At 36.5% G+C, this 17,440-nt stretch overlaps 1 protein-coding gene across 1 annotated transcript in view; it reads left to right on the top strand.

The window, feature by feature from the left end:
- Positions 1-17,440, top strand: part of ADGRL4 (adhesion G protein-coupled receptor L4) — a 116,900-nt gene that overhangs the window by 52,146 nt on the left and 47,314 nt on the right. Inside the window, exon 3 of the mRNA XM_036890245.2 lies at positions 6,442-6,594. Within this exon, the coding sequence (XP_036746140.2) occupies positions 6,442-6,594 (153 nt within the window). The remainder of the gene's footprint in view (positions 1-6,441; positions 6,595-17,440) is intronic.

Genomic DNA, 17,440 nt, shown 5'->3' with positions numbered 1-17,440 from the left:
GCTGAAGAAGCCCTTCTTCTTCTAAACCTTCCCTGCAAATAACGTTCACCTTTTGTCCTGAAAACTTGCTGAGGCAACCAATCTCTTTGCATTATCACTGTACTGCCAAATACCTTTTATTTGTTATACATACGACATTCTAATATATGGGTCTTTGTCTTCTGCAGCAGCTATGGAGCCTGTTGTGTAATAGGCTCTGGGTATGCCTTTGTTCTTGGAGTGCTCACCCAGCATATTAGACATGAACCAGTAAGAATTTTTGCTAAAACAATGTGAAACATATATTAACATTTTTGATAAGGTTTTTAAATGTATCTCCAACTTAATTGTATTGTAATGAATTTTTCAAGTGATATTCTAATCTAAATATTCATTTTGTAATCTTGCAAGAAGGATTAAATACAGTTACAGAGGATGGGTGACAACTGGTAAAATAATTTAAACAATGGAAATAAGAGCATCAAAGAAGCAGTTTTCTATTTTCCCATTACAGCCATCCAAAGAAACTTTCTCCTTGAAAATTAATTATTACAAAGCTGGACACTGGACACTTTAAGGCTGTTTAAATAATTCAGATTTATATATTACTTCACGAAGGTAATTTCTTGCCTGTCTCCACTATCTTGAGGAAAGAGAGGAAGTTACTTTCAGATAAGTGGTATTTTATGGAACAAGATTTGCATCAAAACATTAGGGAATTTGTCCATATTGTATATTTAGTCCAGAAGATTGGGCTATAGATAACAAAATATTTTTATTTCCAATTTCTCAATGAGAAAGCTAAGAAGTCAAGTGCTCAAAAAACATAGTGGGAGAGACACAAAAATCTTATAATCTTTTTCTTTCTGCCTATTAATATGTTACCAAGATTTTTAAAAATGTATTGGAGTCAACATATTAGCATGTTAGTTTATTTTTAGAAGCACAATCGGGTGATATAAAAGTGGCTCATTTTCTTAGACTCTGACCAATACCTCAGACCTAGTGAGTCCTTTTTCTCTGTATTTTTGCATATCATTTTTGCACTGTAGACCACAAGGGATATGGTATTCATCCTTCTCTATATTACCAATAACTGATCTGAGAGTACAATTTCTTTTAAAGTTAATATAAACTTCTCCCCATTTGCTGTGAAGGGAGTCAAATTTTGAGGTAAAAATTGAAACTTTTATTTTAATAAGAACTCAATTATATGCCACTGTGTTAACTTGCTTTAGAAAGTGAACTCTGACAGCAAGGCACACAGATCCTAACTTTTTGATTAATTTTCACTTATTTCCCAGTATAGACATATTCACATTTGGGAACTGGGAAATTTCATAAATATTTGAGTAACTGAATGATTGAATCAAACCCAATGTGTGTGAAATATTTTTCTTTTACTTGATTTAGATGTGTGTGTTCAATTTGTGAGCTACTTTCAGTTAATTTTAATAAACTAATTTGTTTGCATGCATAGACATAAGTTTTCTTTGAGTATACATGAACATATAGTCATACAGAATTGCATATGTCTCTATATACAGAATAGATAAATTAATAATTAAATACACACATGTTAATAAAGTATTAACTTCAGCATTTTGGCCATTCACAGTTTATCTTTATTATCAGATTTTCAGCAATTTTCTTCAACCTCATTCAACTCTATATACTTTGGCTTAGAGTTGACAAATGTCTGGCCAAATACTAAATATGGACAAAGTGTTTTAAATATGCTTTTCAAATTTTTAAAATTTTAAATCCTTTAGGTAAGGTGTGTACTCCCCAGTACCACAAGTGATACCACCTTTTATTGCCTGACACCTGGTGAAGTCTAACTAAATTACCTACCTGGACTCTACAAGCTTTTGGGACTGTAACCTTTTGTTCCTATAATAATTTGTTCCAAATTGTTGACCTTGGGTGGGAGCTCAAAATTCTTCTCTTGCTGCTTTGTCCTATTTAATCAAAAATAAATCAGGTCACATGCTGGGGATTAGAACTCAAACCTGTGAGATCAAGTGCCTATGGCAGGTAAAAAGAGGCCTGATGCTGTAACAGAAAAATATCTTAACTATGAGGTTGGGCCTAGCTCTGCTCTAGATGTTGAATAAAGTGCTCTTTGTTCTCATGGGTTAATTGGTTTTTCATTTTAACTGATTCTCAAATCAAAGCATTGAAAATGGTAGTATGCCGAAAGCAGAGATTTGGGTGTGTGCTCCGAGCAAAAGACTCTGTTCGCACTACTGGCTTCCTTTGTTCTACGGCCTGAGGCCTGGGAATGGGATCTATACAGGGCTGCCGCGGGTCTTACACGGGATACATCTGCAAGGACACACATCCTCTGACTAATGAACTTACACTTGTTGAGCCTTAGACCTTGTGGGGAACAGTCAAGGCCAGTTCTCAAATATTTGAAAGCCTGTTTCCAGAGATCTTTTGTAAAGTCAATTGTATTTTTTGTCACATTAGAAAATGAAACCACATTTTTTGGTGTTTTAAATAACTTTTAGTAATATGGTATAATTATTATGAAAAAAAGTTAATATAATGGTACTGTATAAAGCCAAAGACAAAAACACATATTCTGTATCATCTGACTCATCTTTAAAATGGAAGTGCCTCAAAGAATGAGTGGTTATCTTTGTTCCATAGCATTACAAAATTTTGTTTTCTTTTTAGCATTTTTTCAACGATTGCAATCAGCAGCATAGAATTATCAGAATTGTAAAAACTGAATTATGGGGAAACTAATTTTGATCCTTCTTATATTTAATATGAATATATCTTAACTATACTAATGGAATCTCTGGATATTTTGATATATTATAAATTCTTTACAAATACCATTTTTATATATTTGTAAGGTTGACTGATTTAAGTCTGGTTCCCAGACTTTGGAAGCTCACTTCTACACAGAGAAGGAATAAGCCTCAGTCACTTTAGAAGTATCTTACATTAGACACTAAAGGCTAGGTGGCTGTTCAGGATTGTAAACAGTGTAGCAAGATCAGATTTCTGGTAATTTAAATAATAATATAAATAATAAAATTAGCATACCTGTACATAGTGCTTACGACAGACTGGGTACTGCTCTAAACATTGTCTGTCCATTAGCTCCTTCATACCACTTGAGGTTCTTACAATGAATTTTCCATTTTACAGTAATCCTCCTACCACAGTGACTAGCACAAAATAAACAGTAAATGGTAGCTGACACTACTGTCAACCTTTTTTATAGGGGAGCATTTGAAAAAAGTGAGATCACTTTGATGTTTGGAATGCCATAGGCTTGTTTCAGACTTTGCTATTTATTAGCTGTGTATCTTTGGACAAAGTAATCCAACTTTTTTTATTTCATATTTTTTTAAAATTTATAAAATGGGAATAATATCTGCCTTATAGGGTTTATATGAGGATTAAAAATGCAAATCAGATAATATATATGAAGTGTTTAATATATGCTTGCATTAATCATGTCAGTCAGACAACCATGTCAGTCATGTCTTAAAGTTGTTTCCCCTGGATGCTACAAGGTAGGACACTACCCAGCAGTCAGGTGTGAGGGGAAAAGACATCAATTACATTATTTCCTTCTCTGTCCATGATATCTTTTAACAGTTCCATAATAAGTAAAATTACATCCAAAGAGAATTATATAAAAATGTAATGCAAGAAAACCTCACCTTTCAAGACTCAATGAAATATTTCCTGACCTCTTTCCCCACTTAGTTAAAGTGAGTGAGTCCATTCTTTGCCCTTGCATTCTTTTTTCACCACACCCACACTTCACTGGTCGTCTTTGGTCATGTCTCCATTTTTGCGCCAAGACACTCAGGTTTTAGAAGGCATAGGTAGTGTCACAGTTCTCCTTTTATCCCCCATGAGAGGCACAATCCATATAGCAAAACAAATTAAAAATATAAAATAAGTGGCCATGGAAGAGCAAAATCTATTAATGCAATGACTGTGCCTAGTCCAAATGATATGTATTGATTAAGGAAATTACAATAACTTCAGAAGTATAATGTTATCACTCTTTTGTATTCTAGTCAATTTATGTAAGCTTGCTGTTAATCAAATAGATTTTCTTATATTTGGTACTTTTTTTGTGTGTTCATATATATCTGGTTACATTATACAGGTATTATTATACTTATGAAAAAGTAAGTATAGCAGAAAGCTCTGGCTGTTCAAAATCTTTTTTCCTGGGCACATGGTTGGCCTACAGCCACCAGCCTCCCTTATATTCAGATATGGTCATTTGAATGAATTCTGATGAATAGAATGTGAACCAAAGTGATAGGTGCCATCTATAAGCATAGCCCATAACTCTCTTTGACTCTGTTTGACCTTAATGTCCCCCCAATGCCTGATTAATTCAGATCGCTTGAAGGCACTATGGGTTGGTAGAGCCATTAATTGAAACAAGGCTGGGTCCCTGAACCATTGTGGAAGAAGCCACACTATTGGCCTGAACACTAACCCTGGTTTCTGACTAGAGCAGCATATAACATTTTATTCTGCTGAGCCATTACATGTTTGGATATGTTTATGGCAGTTGTCCTGTTATAATTAATACAATAAGTCTTAGTGATAAAACATAAATATTAAAATAAAATATGGAATAGAACTATGTAAGTTGAATATCTTGAAAGGATAGGTTTTGCAATCTTCCCTGACCTATCTGTAGTAGTCATTTTTGTAAAAATAGAGGAATTAACCTCTAGCTATCTGCTATATATTAACCTCTATACTTTATCCTTTATGTTTAAAAATGAATAAGTGAAAATAAAATTTATGTTAAAGATAAAATGCAAATAAAGTTTTACATTTTTCTTCTGAAATCACTATCTCAGTGTCTTTCCTTTTCCCAAAATAGACCATAATTCACTAGATGCATTCTTATTATATATTTTGGCATTTTAAAATGATCCTCGCAGTGGCAGCAGGATGCAACATTTAAGTAAAGAAACAGGCTTTGGAACCAAACTACCTGGCTGTGCATCTAAATGGCAGAATGACTTTGACAAGTCACTTTTCCTTTCTCACTTTATTTCCCTCATCAGTTAAAGAGGATAACAATGATACCTATTTCCTAGAGCTTATATGAGGATTAAGTGAATTAATATTTACAAAATGTTTGGAAAAATCTCCAACTCTTAGTTTTCACTGTATGTGTGCAATATAGCCTATGTACAAATTCAAATGTTATACAATTCATCCTTAAAATAGAAAATAAAATTCAAGACATTTTTCAAACTTGTTTTTACAAGTATCTCCCTATGATTTCTCTTTGTGCCCCCAAATAGACTTCCCTCTACCTTCAGAAATGTCTCAGTGAACCTTATGCTTGTATCTTTGTTCAACATTTTGTTTTCCTTTAGTAATCTTCTTTCTCTCTGTCTAACCAGTATTTACTTAACCTGGACTTGTCAGTTTGGGTCTTTTTGTTTCCTAGGGCTGCCTAACAAATGAGCACAAACTTGGTAATGAAAACAACACAAATGTATTATCTCCCAGTTCTGGATGCTAGAATTCAGAAATCAAGGTGTTTTAAGGGCTATGCTCTCTCCGAAGGGTCTAGGGAAGAAGTCTTCCTTGTCTCTTCCTAGCTTCTAGTATGGCCCAGTCTTAGCTTGATTACATCTACAGAGGTCCAATTTTCAAATAAAATCACACAGACATGGGTTTAGGACTTTAACATACCTTTATGGGAGACACAATACAACCCACAAGATTTAATGTCACCTGAAAATATTCCCTTTCTTCTCCAGCCCATCATGATCACTTCTGAGAAGGATTTACATTCTATTTCATTTACTTGACAGATAACATGAACTGTTTTCTGATTTTTACAAAGGGCTTATGAACTTATCATTCCTGATAAACTGTAAGAATATAAGAACAAGGATCATGGGCCATGACATAATTCTTTTTTTTGTTTTTTGTATTTATGTATTTTTCTATAGGACAATATAATGCATAAAATGCATTGGTAAATAAGGGATGCAGAGCTAGTAATGCAAAATTCTTCTAGGGAATAGTGATAAAAATAACTAGTACATGATTAGAGCATGTCAATTTGCAATCTCTGATTTCTCATTTTTAATTTATGCTTTTGGCTGATTATAAATAGTATTACAAATTTACAAATGCATATGTATTTGTTTATGTTATTATAATTAAATTACTTATAAATGTGAAAAACATTCTATTACAGATTCAATAGCTATACACAGTGCTTTTGAAGTAAATGATTCTATTTCGCTTTGCAACTGCAAAGAAAGTTACACATTATTAAGAATAAAACAAGAGGAATGTAGATTCTTTTGTATTAGAAATAAACATTGCATTACCTTATCCATTTAACAGTCAAAATTCTTAGATACTGATGGGAAATATTTGTAGTTCATCTCACATATATAAAAATAATGCTTTAAATTGGTATGTCCACAGATGATAATGAGTGTGAAAATGTAACCCAGTCCTGCGGTGAAAATGCTAACTGCACTAACACAGAGGGAAGTTACTATTGTATGTGTGCACCTGGTTTTAGATCCAGCAGTAACCAAGAAAGGTTTATCACTAATGATGGAACCATCTGCATAGGTAAGTCCAACTTTTTAACTTAAGATTTGTACCTACCTCTTATTGCTTATTATCCTCTAGAGAGCAAATCATATTTGACCCAAGTTCTGCCAATCTTTGATTGTGCCCTAGTTGCTAAAAAATTGTCCAAGTTACCAACAACTAGTTTAATTATGACTGACAATAATCTACAAAATTAATAGATGAGATGAGGCCCTGAGAGTGAAATCACATAGCCAAGGGGTAGTTGTGGGACTAGAACTTGGGACTGTATAAGCAATATGGACAGCAGTAATTTGCTGTTTCTACTTTACATAGTTAGATAAAAGAGAGTGAGCCAAATTAATCTAGGTCATATGGAGCCTTGATTAGTTCCCTAGTGAGATTCTCCTTAGTAAGTTAAGAAGAAGTCTGGCAGTGTTATTAACACATAATAAGTTAGAAGATAATGTTCAAAGAAAATTTATCAATAAAATGTCTGTCAAAGAAATTATCCTATCTCATGTTCCTATGGTTCATAACATTTATTCTGCTATATAAACTGGGGAGACCTTATTTATTCATTTTATAGCCAAGGGAAGTACATAGCTACTGCAGATTCACATATTTTGGATAAAAGGAAGATTTAAATCAGTCTTGTATCTAGAAAGCCATTGTTATTTCCACAGAAGACTGAAGTGGGTGGGCCATTTAAATCTCTCACATTGATCTGAATCATGCAAATAAATGTAATGGATCAAGCATTGCAAGGACATAAAAGACTTAAAATGTGAGAATATAATACTATTTTGTTGAATTATAATTTTATCTTTAGCATTTGCAGCTATCGTTTTTATTGGAATATAGTTTTACAGTGTATTTAGGAAATAGGAATCTATGAAGTTCTGCCCAAAAAAACCTCAAGTACCTCACTATTTGTTCTTCTAAAGCCTGTACTCTCATTGCTAATCTTAGAATGTTATATGATGTGTGCATTTTACCTTTAGCTGTTAAACTCTAATTATGTAGCTATCTAAGCTTTACTAGAAATGTTCCAGTTAGTGAAGAAATCTATCTTGTAACATCTAATCTCTGGAATTTAATACAATTTTCTCTGTGCTCTCCATTCCCTCTTGTCTCTAGAAGACATCTGTCTTTTCATCTGATCATGTTTACTTTTAATACGCTTCAATTCACAAGTAGCTGTGTTTCTGTCTACTCACACTCCTTATAAGCAGAGGATTCCTAAATCAGAAAAAAAGTAAATCACAGACACAGAGAAAACATACACACACTAAGATGATTGAATGCCAACATTTTATGAGGGTGTAATGCATTTGTAATTTAAGATTCTTTCTCCTAATACTCATTTATTGAGATACTGTGGAATGGCCCTAAGTTTTTGCTAATTCTCTTTGTAGCTATTTTAACTAATGAGTAGACACAGGAACTACATTAAAACCTAATACCCAATATTGAGTCTTTCAGTTTCAACTAGTTTTGTTTGATGAATTATTCAGTGAAAAACTCATTCTCTGGAAAACTGTCATTTCCACCAATTTCATTATCTTTAAGGGTTAAGCTTTTTTGAGAAGCAAAGCAGCTGTTTCTTTTTTTTCCCCGTCCTGTAGTAATTTTCATTATGCATTATGGTAATCCTCAGAGAATTTGAATGGAAAACCATAATTCTATTTCTTTTTGCATTAGTATATCACCTTGTACTACATTGCCTTTGATTTGAAAGTTTGGCTGATCCTTAAACTTGACATATGTGGCAATTATAGTCATTAAAATTTTTATAAATAATGAAAAAATCCATTTCAGGGCAAGAAATGACACAAGCAAGGGCTCTTTACTTTTAATCTGTATTTGAATACTATTTTCCATAGACAAGGTAAAAAAATTTTTGTTGGAGAAGGCAGTTGTAAGATTTAGCACGATGAGTATTTTTCTGCCTCTTTGAATACCCGGAGAACAGAACTTCAGATTCTCAGCTCTCAACCTAGTTCCAGATGCATATTTCACAAATGGAGAAACTGAGGCACCAAGACCAAATGAGTAGAACTGAAGAACTCCTTCTCATATGCCAGGTGCTTAAGGGGGGTGTTTGTGGTTTGTGTTTTCCTCCCATTGCCTTGGGTACTCTGATAATTTCAGATTATTTCCTGACTTTGAATAATATTAACACTTAATTTTGTCTTTGTAAATTACTTTCAGTAACAGAACATTATATCTTTTCTTTGCAGTCTGTGGGCAAAACAGCATTAGAAAAATTCAGTTACTGATGAACATATTATAACAATCCAAACAATCATACGATCATGTTTCAAAAGAAGATTGTGATAAACTACTGCTGGCGTTGGTTCATTGTAGACATGAAAAACAAGCATAACCTTATTAATGAAAAAGTAGCAAATGAATTTTTTTGATGTGCAAAACAGGCAAATGATCGTCATAGTGGGCTTACATTTAGAAAAATCAGGTTATTAGTATTAAACTGAGTGTTAGGTGGGCAGTGAAAAAAGTGGGTCATTTATTAAATATGGGATGTCAATTCTAGCCTGACCAAAATAATTGCCTAAGAGCAATTTAGCTTTCATTAAGATGGGGTGAGGTACTTTTTCTGTTACACAGTTCTGTGGAGTACCAAAACATGTCAATCTTTTTTTATTTTTATTTTTATTTTTTTTATTGAAGGGTAGTTGACACACAGTATTACATTAGTTTCAGGTGTACAACACAGTGATTCAACATTTATATACATGATAATTCTAGGTACCAGCTATCACCATACCAAGTTGTTACAATATTTTGACTATATTCCTTATGCTATACATTACATCTCGGTTACTTATTTATTTTACAATTGGAAGTGTGTTTATATATGTATATATATATATATATTTTTGTGTGTGTGTGAGGGCATCTCTCATATTTATTGATCAAATGGTTCTTAACAACAATAAAATTCTGTATAGGGGGGTCAATACGCAATGCACAATCATTAATCCACCCAAGGCCTAATTTTCGTCAGTCTCCAATCTTCTGATGCATAACGAACAAGTACTTACATGGAGTACAAATTCCTACATAGTGAATAAGTTACATGGTGAACATTACAAGGGCAGTCATCACAGAAGCTTTCGGTTTTGTTCATGCATTATGAACTATAAACAGTCAGTTCAAATATGAATATTCATTTGATTTTCAAACTTGATTTATATGTAGATACCACATTTCTCTCTTTATTATTATTATTTTTAATAAAATGCTGAAGTGGTAGGTAGATACGAGATAAAGGTAGAAAACAGAGTTTAGTGTTGTAAGAGAGCAAATGTATATGATCAGGTGTGTGCCTGTAGACTATGTGTTAATCCAAGCTAGACAAGGGCAATAAAACATCCATGTATGCAGAAGATTTCCTCTCAGAACATGAGGGGGGAGGTTCTAAGCCTCACGTCTGCTGATCCCCATTTTCTCACCTGATGGCCCCCTGCGACTGTGCCTGTCTTAGGTTGTTCCTCCCTTGAGGAATCTTACCCGTCTCTGGCTAACCAGTCATCTTCCAGGGCCATACAGGGAAATGTAAAGTTGGTAAGTGAGAGAGAAGCCTTATTGTTTGAAAAGGTTAGCTTTTTACTTCTTTGCATATTTATGCCCTGTGGCTTCTATGCCCACCATTTGTCTTGAGGTGTCTTTACCACTTGGAAGAATTATGATACTCGGTAAATTCGACATGTGGCACGAGTTCTATTTAAAGGTTGTAATTAGGTAGGAAGAAGAAAAGCTATAGAAGTAGCAGGCAGAAGAAAACCTGGGAAGATTGATTATTTCTTTGACATTTCTTCTTGTAGAGTAACTTCAGCATGGATAGGTTTTAAACTGCTAATTAAATTGTGCGCACACATTAAAATAATAGGAGTATAGTTTCTTAACCAAAGCATACCTGTAATAACCAGCCATCTCCAGTGAAACCAAGAAAACCAGTTAGGCACCTTAGGCATTTGTGAAAACTTATCTATGATATGGTGGATATTGTCCAACTGAACTTGAACAGTCTGAGAGAATTCAGATAAATTAAAACAACCCATTCCTGGGGACTGTTCACATCCCATATGTTCTTTTAACAGTAAATAGTCTGTGGTTGTGGGATTTTGGAGTGCTACAATTTGCACTTCTCCTAATTCTTGGTTGAGTTCCAACAGTATAGATCCAGTCAAATTTGTTTTACTGTATGCACAGGCCAGCTTAAATATCTCCTTCATCATTCCCATGGCAAGTCCAGGAACTGGTGGGATGAGTGCATCTACACCTGTGGCAGTGCGTGGATCTTTGTTGGGGTTTTTTTTTTTTGCTGATCATCTTCTGTCATGCGTCTTCCCGAGAGTGCTGATGTTGGAAGTTCTTTTTCATATCGTGTCTTAGTTCATTTTCGGGGTAGCCAAATTAGGCTTTGATCCTCTGTATAAACACAAACAGACCCTTTGCCTACACTTTTATATGCCCTTTATATCATTGTGTAGAACTCATCGGAGGTCACCACACAGGAACTGCTTTTTTTTTTTTTCTAATCATTAATCTACACTTACATGACGAATACTTTGTTTACTAGGCTCTCCCCTATACCAGGTCCCCCCTATATACTCCTTTACAGTCACTGTCCATCAGTGTAGCAAAATGTTGTAGAATCACTACTTGTCTTCTCTGTGTTGTACAGCCCTCCCCTTTCTCCCACCACCCTATGGATGCTAATCTTAATACCCCTCTTTTTCTCCCCCCCTTATCCCTCCCTACCCACCCATCCTCCCCAGTCCCTTTCCCTTTGGTACCTGTTAGTCCATTCTTGAGTTCTGTGATTCTGCTGCTGTTTTGTTCCTTCAGGTTTTCCTTTGTTCTTATACTCCACAGATGAGTGAAATCGTTTGGTATTTCTCTTTCTCTGCTTGGCTTGTTTCACTGAGCATAATACCCTCCAGCTCCATCCATGTTGCTACAAATGGTAGGATTTGCCCTTTTCTTATGGCTGAGTAGTATTCCATTGTGTATATGTACCACATCTTCTTTATCCATTCATCTGTAGATCGACATTTAGGTTGCTTCCAATTCTCGGCTATTGTAAATAGTGCTGCGATAAACATAGGGGTACATTGGTCTTTCTGATACTTGATTGATGCATTCTTAGGGTAAATTTCCTAGGAGTGCAATTCCTGGGTCAAATGGTATGACTGTTTTGAGCATTTTGATGTACCTCCATACTGCTTTCCACAATGATTGAACTAAGTTACATTCCCACCAGCAGTGTAGGAGGGTTCCCCTTTCTCCACAGCCTCACCAACATTTGTTGTTGTTTGTCTTTTGGATGGCAGCCATCCTTACTGGTGTGAGGTGATACCTCATCGTAGTTTTAATTTGCATTTCTCTGATAATTAGCGATGTGGAGCATCTTTTCATGTGTCTGTTGGCCATCTGTATTTCTGTTTTGGAGAACTGTCTGTTCAGTTCCTCAGCCCATTTTTTAATTGGGTTATTTGGTTTTTGTTTGTTGAGGCGTGTGAGCTCTTTATATATTCTGGATGTCAAGCCTTTATCGGATGTGTCATTTTCAAATATATTCTCCCATACTGTAGGGTTCCTTTTTGTTCTATTGATGGTGTCTTTTGCTGTACAGAAGCTTTTCAGCTTAATATAGTCCCACTTGTTCATTTTTGCTGTTGTTTTCCTTGCCCGGGAAGATATGTTCAAGAAGAGGTCACTCATGTTTATGTCTAAGAGGTTTTTGCCTATGTTTTCTTCCAAGAGTTTAATGATTTCATGACTTACATTCAGGTCTTTGATCCATTTTGAGTTTACTTTTGTATATGGGGTTAGACAATGGTCCAGTTTCATTCTCCTACATGTAGCTGTCCAGTTTTGCCAGCACCACCTGTTGGAGAGACTGTCATTTCCCATTGTATGTCCATGGCTCCTTTATCAAATATTAATTGACCATATATGTCTGGGTTAATGTCTGGATTGTCTAGTCTGTTCCATTGGTCTGTGGCTCTGTTCTTGTGCCAGTACCAAATTGTCTTGATTACTATGGCTTTATAATAGAGCTTGAAGTTGGGGAGTGAGATCCCCCCTACTTTATTCTTCTTTCTCAGGATTGCTTTGGCTATTCGGGTTCTTTTGTGTTTCCATATGAATTTTTGAATTATTTGTTCCAGTTCATTGAAGAATGTTGCTGGTAGTTTCATAGGGATTGCATCAAATCTGTATATTGCTTTGGGCAGGATGGCCATTTTGACAATATTAATTCTTCCTATCTATGAGCATGGGATGAGTTTCCACTAGTTAGTGTCCCCTTTAGTTTCTTTTAAGAGTGACTTGTAGTTTTCAGAGTATAAGTCTTTCACTTCTTTGGTTAGGTTTATTCCTAGGTATTTTATTTTTTTTGATGCAATTGTGAATGGAGTTGTTTTCCTGATTTCTCTTTCTGTTGGTTCATTGTTGGTGTATAGGAAAGCCACAGATTTCTGTGTGTTGATTTTGTATCCTGCAACTTTGCTGTATTCCGATATCAGTTCTAGTAGTTCTGGGGTGGAGTCTTTAGGGTTTTTTATGTACAGTATCATGTCATCTGCAAATAGTGACAGTTTAACTTCTTCTTTGCCAATCTGGATTCCTTGTATTTTTTTGTTTTGTCTGATTGCCATGGCTAGGACCTCCAGTACTATGTTAAATAACAGTGGGGAGAGTGGGCATCCCTGTCTAGTTCCCAATCTCAGCGGAAATGCTTTCAGCTTCTCGCTGTTCAATACAACGTTGGCTGTGGGTTTTTCATAGATGGCCTTTATTATGTTGTGGTACTTGCCATCTATTCCCATTTTGCTGAGAGTTTTTATCATGAATGGATGTTGAACTTTGTCAAATGCTTTTTCAGCATCTATGGAGATGATCATGTGGTTCTTGTCTTTCTTTTTGTTGATGTGGTGGATGATGTTGATGGACTTTCGAATGTTGTGCCATCCTTGCATCCCTGGGATGAATCCCACTTGGTCATGGTGTACGATCCTTTTGATGTATTTTTGAATTCGGTTTGCTAAAATTTTGTTGAGTGTTTTTGCGTCTACGTTCATCAGGGATATTGGTCTGTAGTTTTCTTTTTTGTTGGTGTCTTTGCCTGGTTTTGGTATTAGGGTGATGTTAGCTTCATAGAATGGGTTTGGGAGTATCCCCTCCTCTTCTATTTCTTGGAAAACTTTAAGGAGAATAGGTATTATGTCTTCCCTGTATGTCTGATAAAATTCCGAGGTAAATCCATCTGGCCCGGGGGTTTTGTTCTTTGGTAGTTTTTTGATTACCGCTTCAATTTCGTTGCTGGTAATTGGTCTGTTTAGATTTTCTGTTTCTTTTTGGGTCAGTCTTGGAAGGTTGTATTTTTCTAGGAAGTTGTCCATTTCTCCTAGGTTTCCCAGCTTATTAGCATATAGGTTTTCATAGTAGTCTCTAATAATTCTTTGTATTTCTGCGGGGTCCGTCGTGATTTTTCCTTTCTCGTTTCTGATACTGTTGATTTGTGTTGACTCTCTTTTCCTCTTAATAAGTCTGGCTAGAGGCTTATCTGTTTTGTTTATTTTCTCGAAGAACCAGCTCTTGGTTTCATTGATTTTTGCTATTGTTTTAGTCTTCTCAATTTTATTTATTTCTTCTCTGATCTTTATTATGTCCCTCCTTCTGCTGACCTTAGGCCTCATTTGTTCTTCTTTTTCCAATTTCGATAATTGTGATATTAGACCGTTCATTTGGGATTGTTCTTCCTTTTTTAAATATGCTTGGATTGCTATATACTTTCCTCTTAAGACTGCTTTTGCTGTGTCCCACAGAAGTTGGGGCTTAGTGTTCTTGTTGTCATTTGTTTCCATATATTGCTGGATCTCCATTTTGATTTGGTCATTGATCCATTGATTATTTAGGAGCATGTTGTTTAGCCTCCATGTGTTTGTGAGCCTTTTTGCTTTCTTTGAACAGTTTATTTCTAGTTTAATGCCTTTGTGGTCTGAAAAGTTGTTTGTTAGGGTTTCAATCTTTTGGAATTTACTGAGGCTCTTTTTGTGTCTTAGTATGTGGTCTATTCTGGAGAATGTTCCGTGTGCACTTGAGAAGAATGTGTATCCTGTTGCTTTTGGATGTAGAGTTCTGTAGATGTCTGTTAGGTCCATCTGTTCTAGTGTGTTGTTCAGTGCCTCTGTGTCCGTCCTTATTTTCTGTCTGGTGGATCTGTCCTTTGGAGTGAGTGGTGTGTTGAAGTCTCCTAGAATGAATGCATTGCATTCTATTTCCTCCATTAGTTCTGTTAGTATTTGTTTCAGGTATGTTGGTGCTCCTGTATTGGATGCATATATATTTATAATGGTTATATCCTATTGATGGACTGAGCCCTTTATCATTATGTAATGTCCTTCTTTGTCTTTTGTTACTTTCTTTATTTTGAAGTCTGTTTTGTCTGATACCAGAATTCCAACACCTGCTTTCTTCTCTCTGTTGTTTGCTTGAAATATCTTTTTCCATCCCTTGACATTAAGTCTGTGCGTGTCTTTCGGTTTGAGGTGAGTCTCTTGTAAGCAGCATATGGATGGATCTTGCTTTTTTATCCATTCTATTACTCTGTGTCTTTTGATTGGTGCATTCAGTACATTTACATTTAGGGTGATTATTGAAAGGTATGAATTTATTGCCATTGCAGGCTTTAAGTTTGTAGTTACCAAAGGTTTAGGGTTTGCTTCTTTACTATCTTACTGTCTAACTTAACTTGCTTGTTGAGCTATTATAAACGCGGTCTGCTGATTCTTTATTTCTCTCCCTTCTTATTCCTCCTCCTCCCTTCTTCATATGTTGGGTGTTTTGTTATGTGCTCTTTGTAGGAGTGCTCCCATCTAGAGCAGTCCCTGTAGGATGCCCTGTAGAGGTGGTTTGTGGGAGGCAAATTCCCTCAACTTTTGCTTGTCTGGGAATTGTTTAATCCCTCCTTCATATTTAAATGATATTCGTGCTGGATACAGTAGTCTTGGTTCGAGGCCCTTCTGTTTCATTGCATTAAGTATATCATGCCATTCTCTTCTGGCCTGTAGGGTTTCTGTTGAGAAGTCTGATGATAGCCTGATGGGTTTTCCTTTGTAGGTAACCTTTTTTTTCTCTCTGGCTGCCTTTAATACTTTGTCCTTGTCTTTGATCTTTGCCATTTTAATTATTATGTGTCTTGGTGTTGCCCTCCTTGGATCCCTTGTCATGGGAGTTCTGTGTACCTCTGTGGTCTGAGAGACCATTTCCTCCCCTAGTTTGGGGAAGTTTTCGGCAATTATTTCTTCAAAGACATTTTGTATCCCCTTTTCTCTCTCTACTTCTTCTGGAATACCTATGATTCTTATATTGTTCCTTTTCATTTGGTCACTCAGCTCTCTTAAAATTTTTTCATTCCTGGAGATCCTTTTATCTCTCTCTGCATCAGCTTCTCTGCATTCCCGTTCTCTGTTTTCTAGTCCATTAATGGTCTCTTGCATCTCGTCCATTCTGTTTTGAAGTCCTTCCAGAGCTTGTTTTATTTCTGAATTCTTCTTCCTCAGTTCTTGCATATTTCTCTGCAAGTCCATCAGCATGGTTATGACTTTTGTTTTGAATTCTTTTTCAGGAAGACTGGCTAAATCTATCTCCCCAGGTTCCTTCTCAGGGGAAGATGTAGCAGATGCCGAAGCTGTCTGGGTTAGTCTTGTCTGGATCATATTTTTTTGCCTTTTCATGTTGACAGGTGCTATTGACTGTCAGCTGGGAGGACCAAAATTTTCACTTGCTACTGGCCTTTCTTTACTGGGACAACTGCGACCCCTAGTGGCTTGTGTTGGGTAATTGCGTTTAGAGTGGGTCTTTGTGTCTTGCCTGGCCGGAAGGGAGAAATTTCCCTTTCTGTGGGCGGAGTTTGTCTCAGGCTGCTTCTCTGCTTTCGCAGCGCCCGGAGGGGTAATGGATGGGGGGGCTGTTTGGCTGTTTACCTCCGTGAGGGGTCTCAGAGCTGTTGCCCAGGGGGTTAGTGCGCCCAGTTTTCCCTGTAATTTCCAGCTGCTGTACTGTGACCTGTGTTGTTTCCGTCAAGCTGTTAAGTCCCTGTCCCTTTAAGACTTTCAAAAAGCCCCCGCTTTTCTTTGTCACAGGGACATCAGCTTCGGTACCCGCTCAGAGGTCTTGTTGCCCTGTTCCCCCAGTATCCAGGGCCCTCCGCCCACGCACTGTGTCTGTGCTCTGGTGGGGGTGGCTGGGGCTGGGTGTTCAGCAGTCCTGGGCTCCATCTCCCTCCCGCTCTGCCTATTCTTCTCCCACCGGGAGCTGGGGGGAGGGGCGCTCGGGTCCCGCAGGGCCGGGGCTTGTATCTTACCCCTTTCACCAGTCGCTGGGTTCTCGCTGGTGTAGCTGCAGTCTGGCCACTGTCCTGCGCCTTCTGGTCTCTCTTTTAGGGCTAGTTGTGTTTGTTGTATTTTCAAAAGTATATATGTTTTTGGGAGGAGATTCCCACTGTCCTACTCACGCCGCCATGTTGGCTCCGCCTCTCCATGTCACTCTTGTGAGACACTTATTATCAGTCTGGTTTTCCAAACCTACATAGACAAAATGCTCCTGTTATTAAGAAAGCATGCAATGATTAGAATCACTGGACACAGTGTCAGATGCCTACTATATCTTAGGCACTACTGCAAACATCTTTACATATATTTCCTTATTTGTTATGAAAAAGAACTCTTTTGAGCTGAAATGTATTTTTTATTGTACTGCCCAAGGCAACAGAGCTATGAGTATTAGAGTCAGGGTCTGGATTAAGATCTACAGGGACTATACCTGTAGGGAGGAGAATCCCTAGTGA

The sequence above is a fragment of the Manis pentadactyla genome, chromosome 4 (genome assembly GCF_030020395.1).
Source record: "Manis pentadactyla isolate mManPen7 chromosome 4, mManPen7.hap1, whole genome shotgun sequence".
Classification (NCBI taxonomy): domain Eukaryota; kingdom Metazoa; phylum Chordata; class Mammalia; order Pholidota; family Manidae; genus Manis; species Manis pentadactyla.
This window is presented reverse-complemented; position numbering and strand designations above follow the sequence as displayed.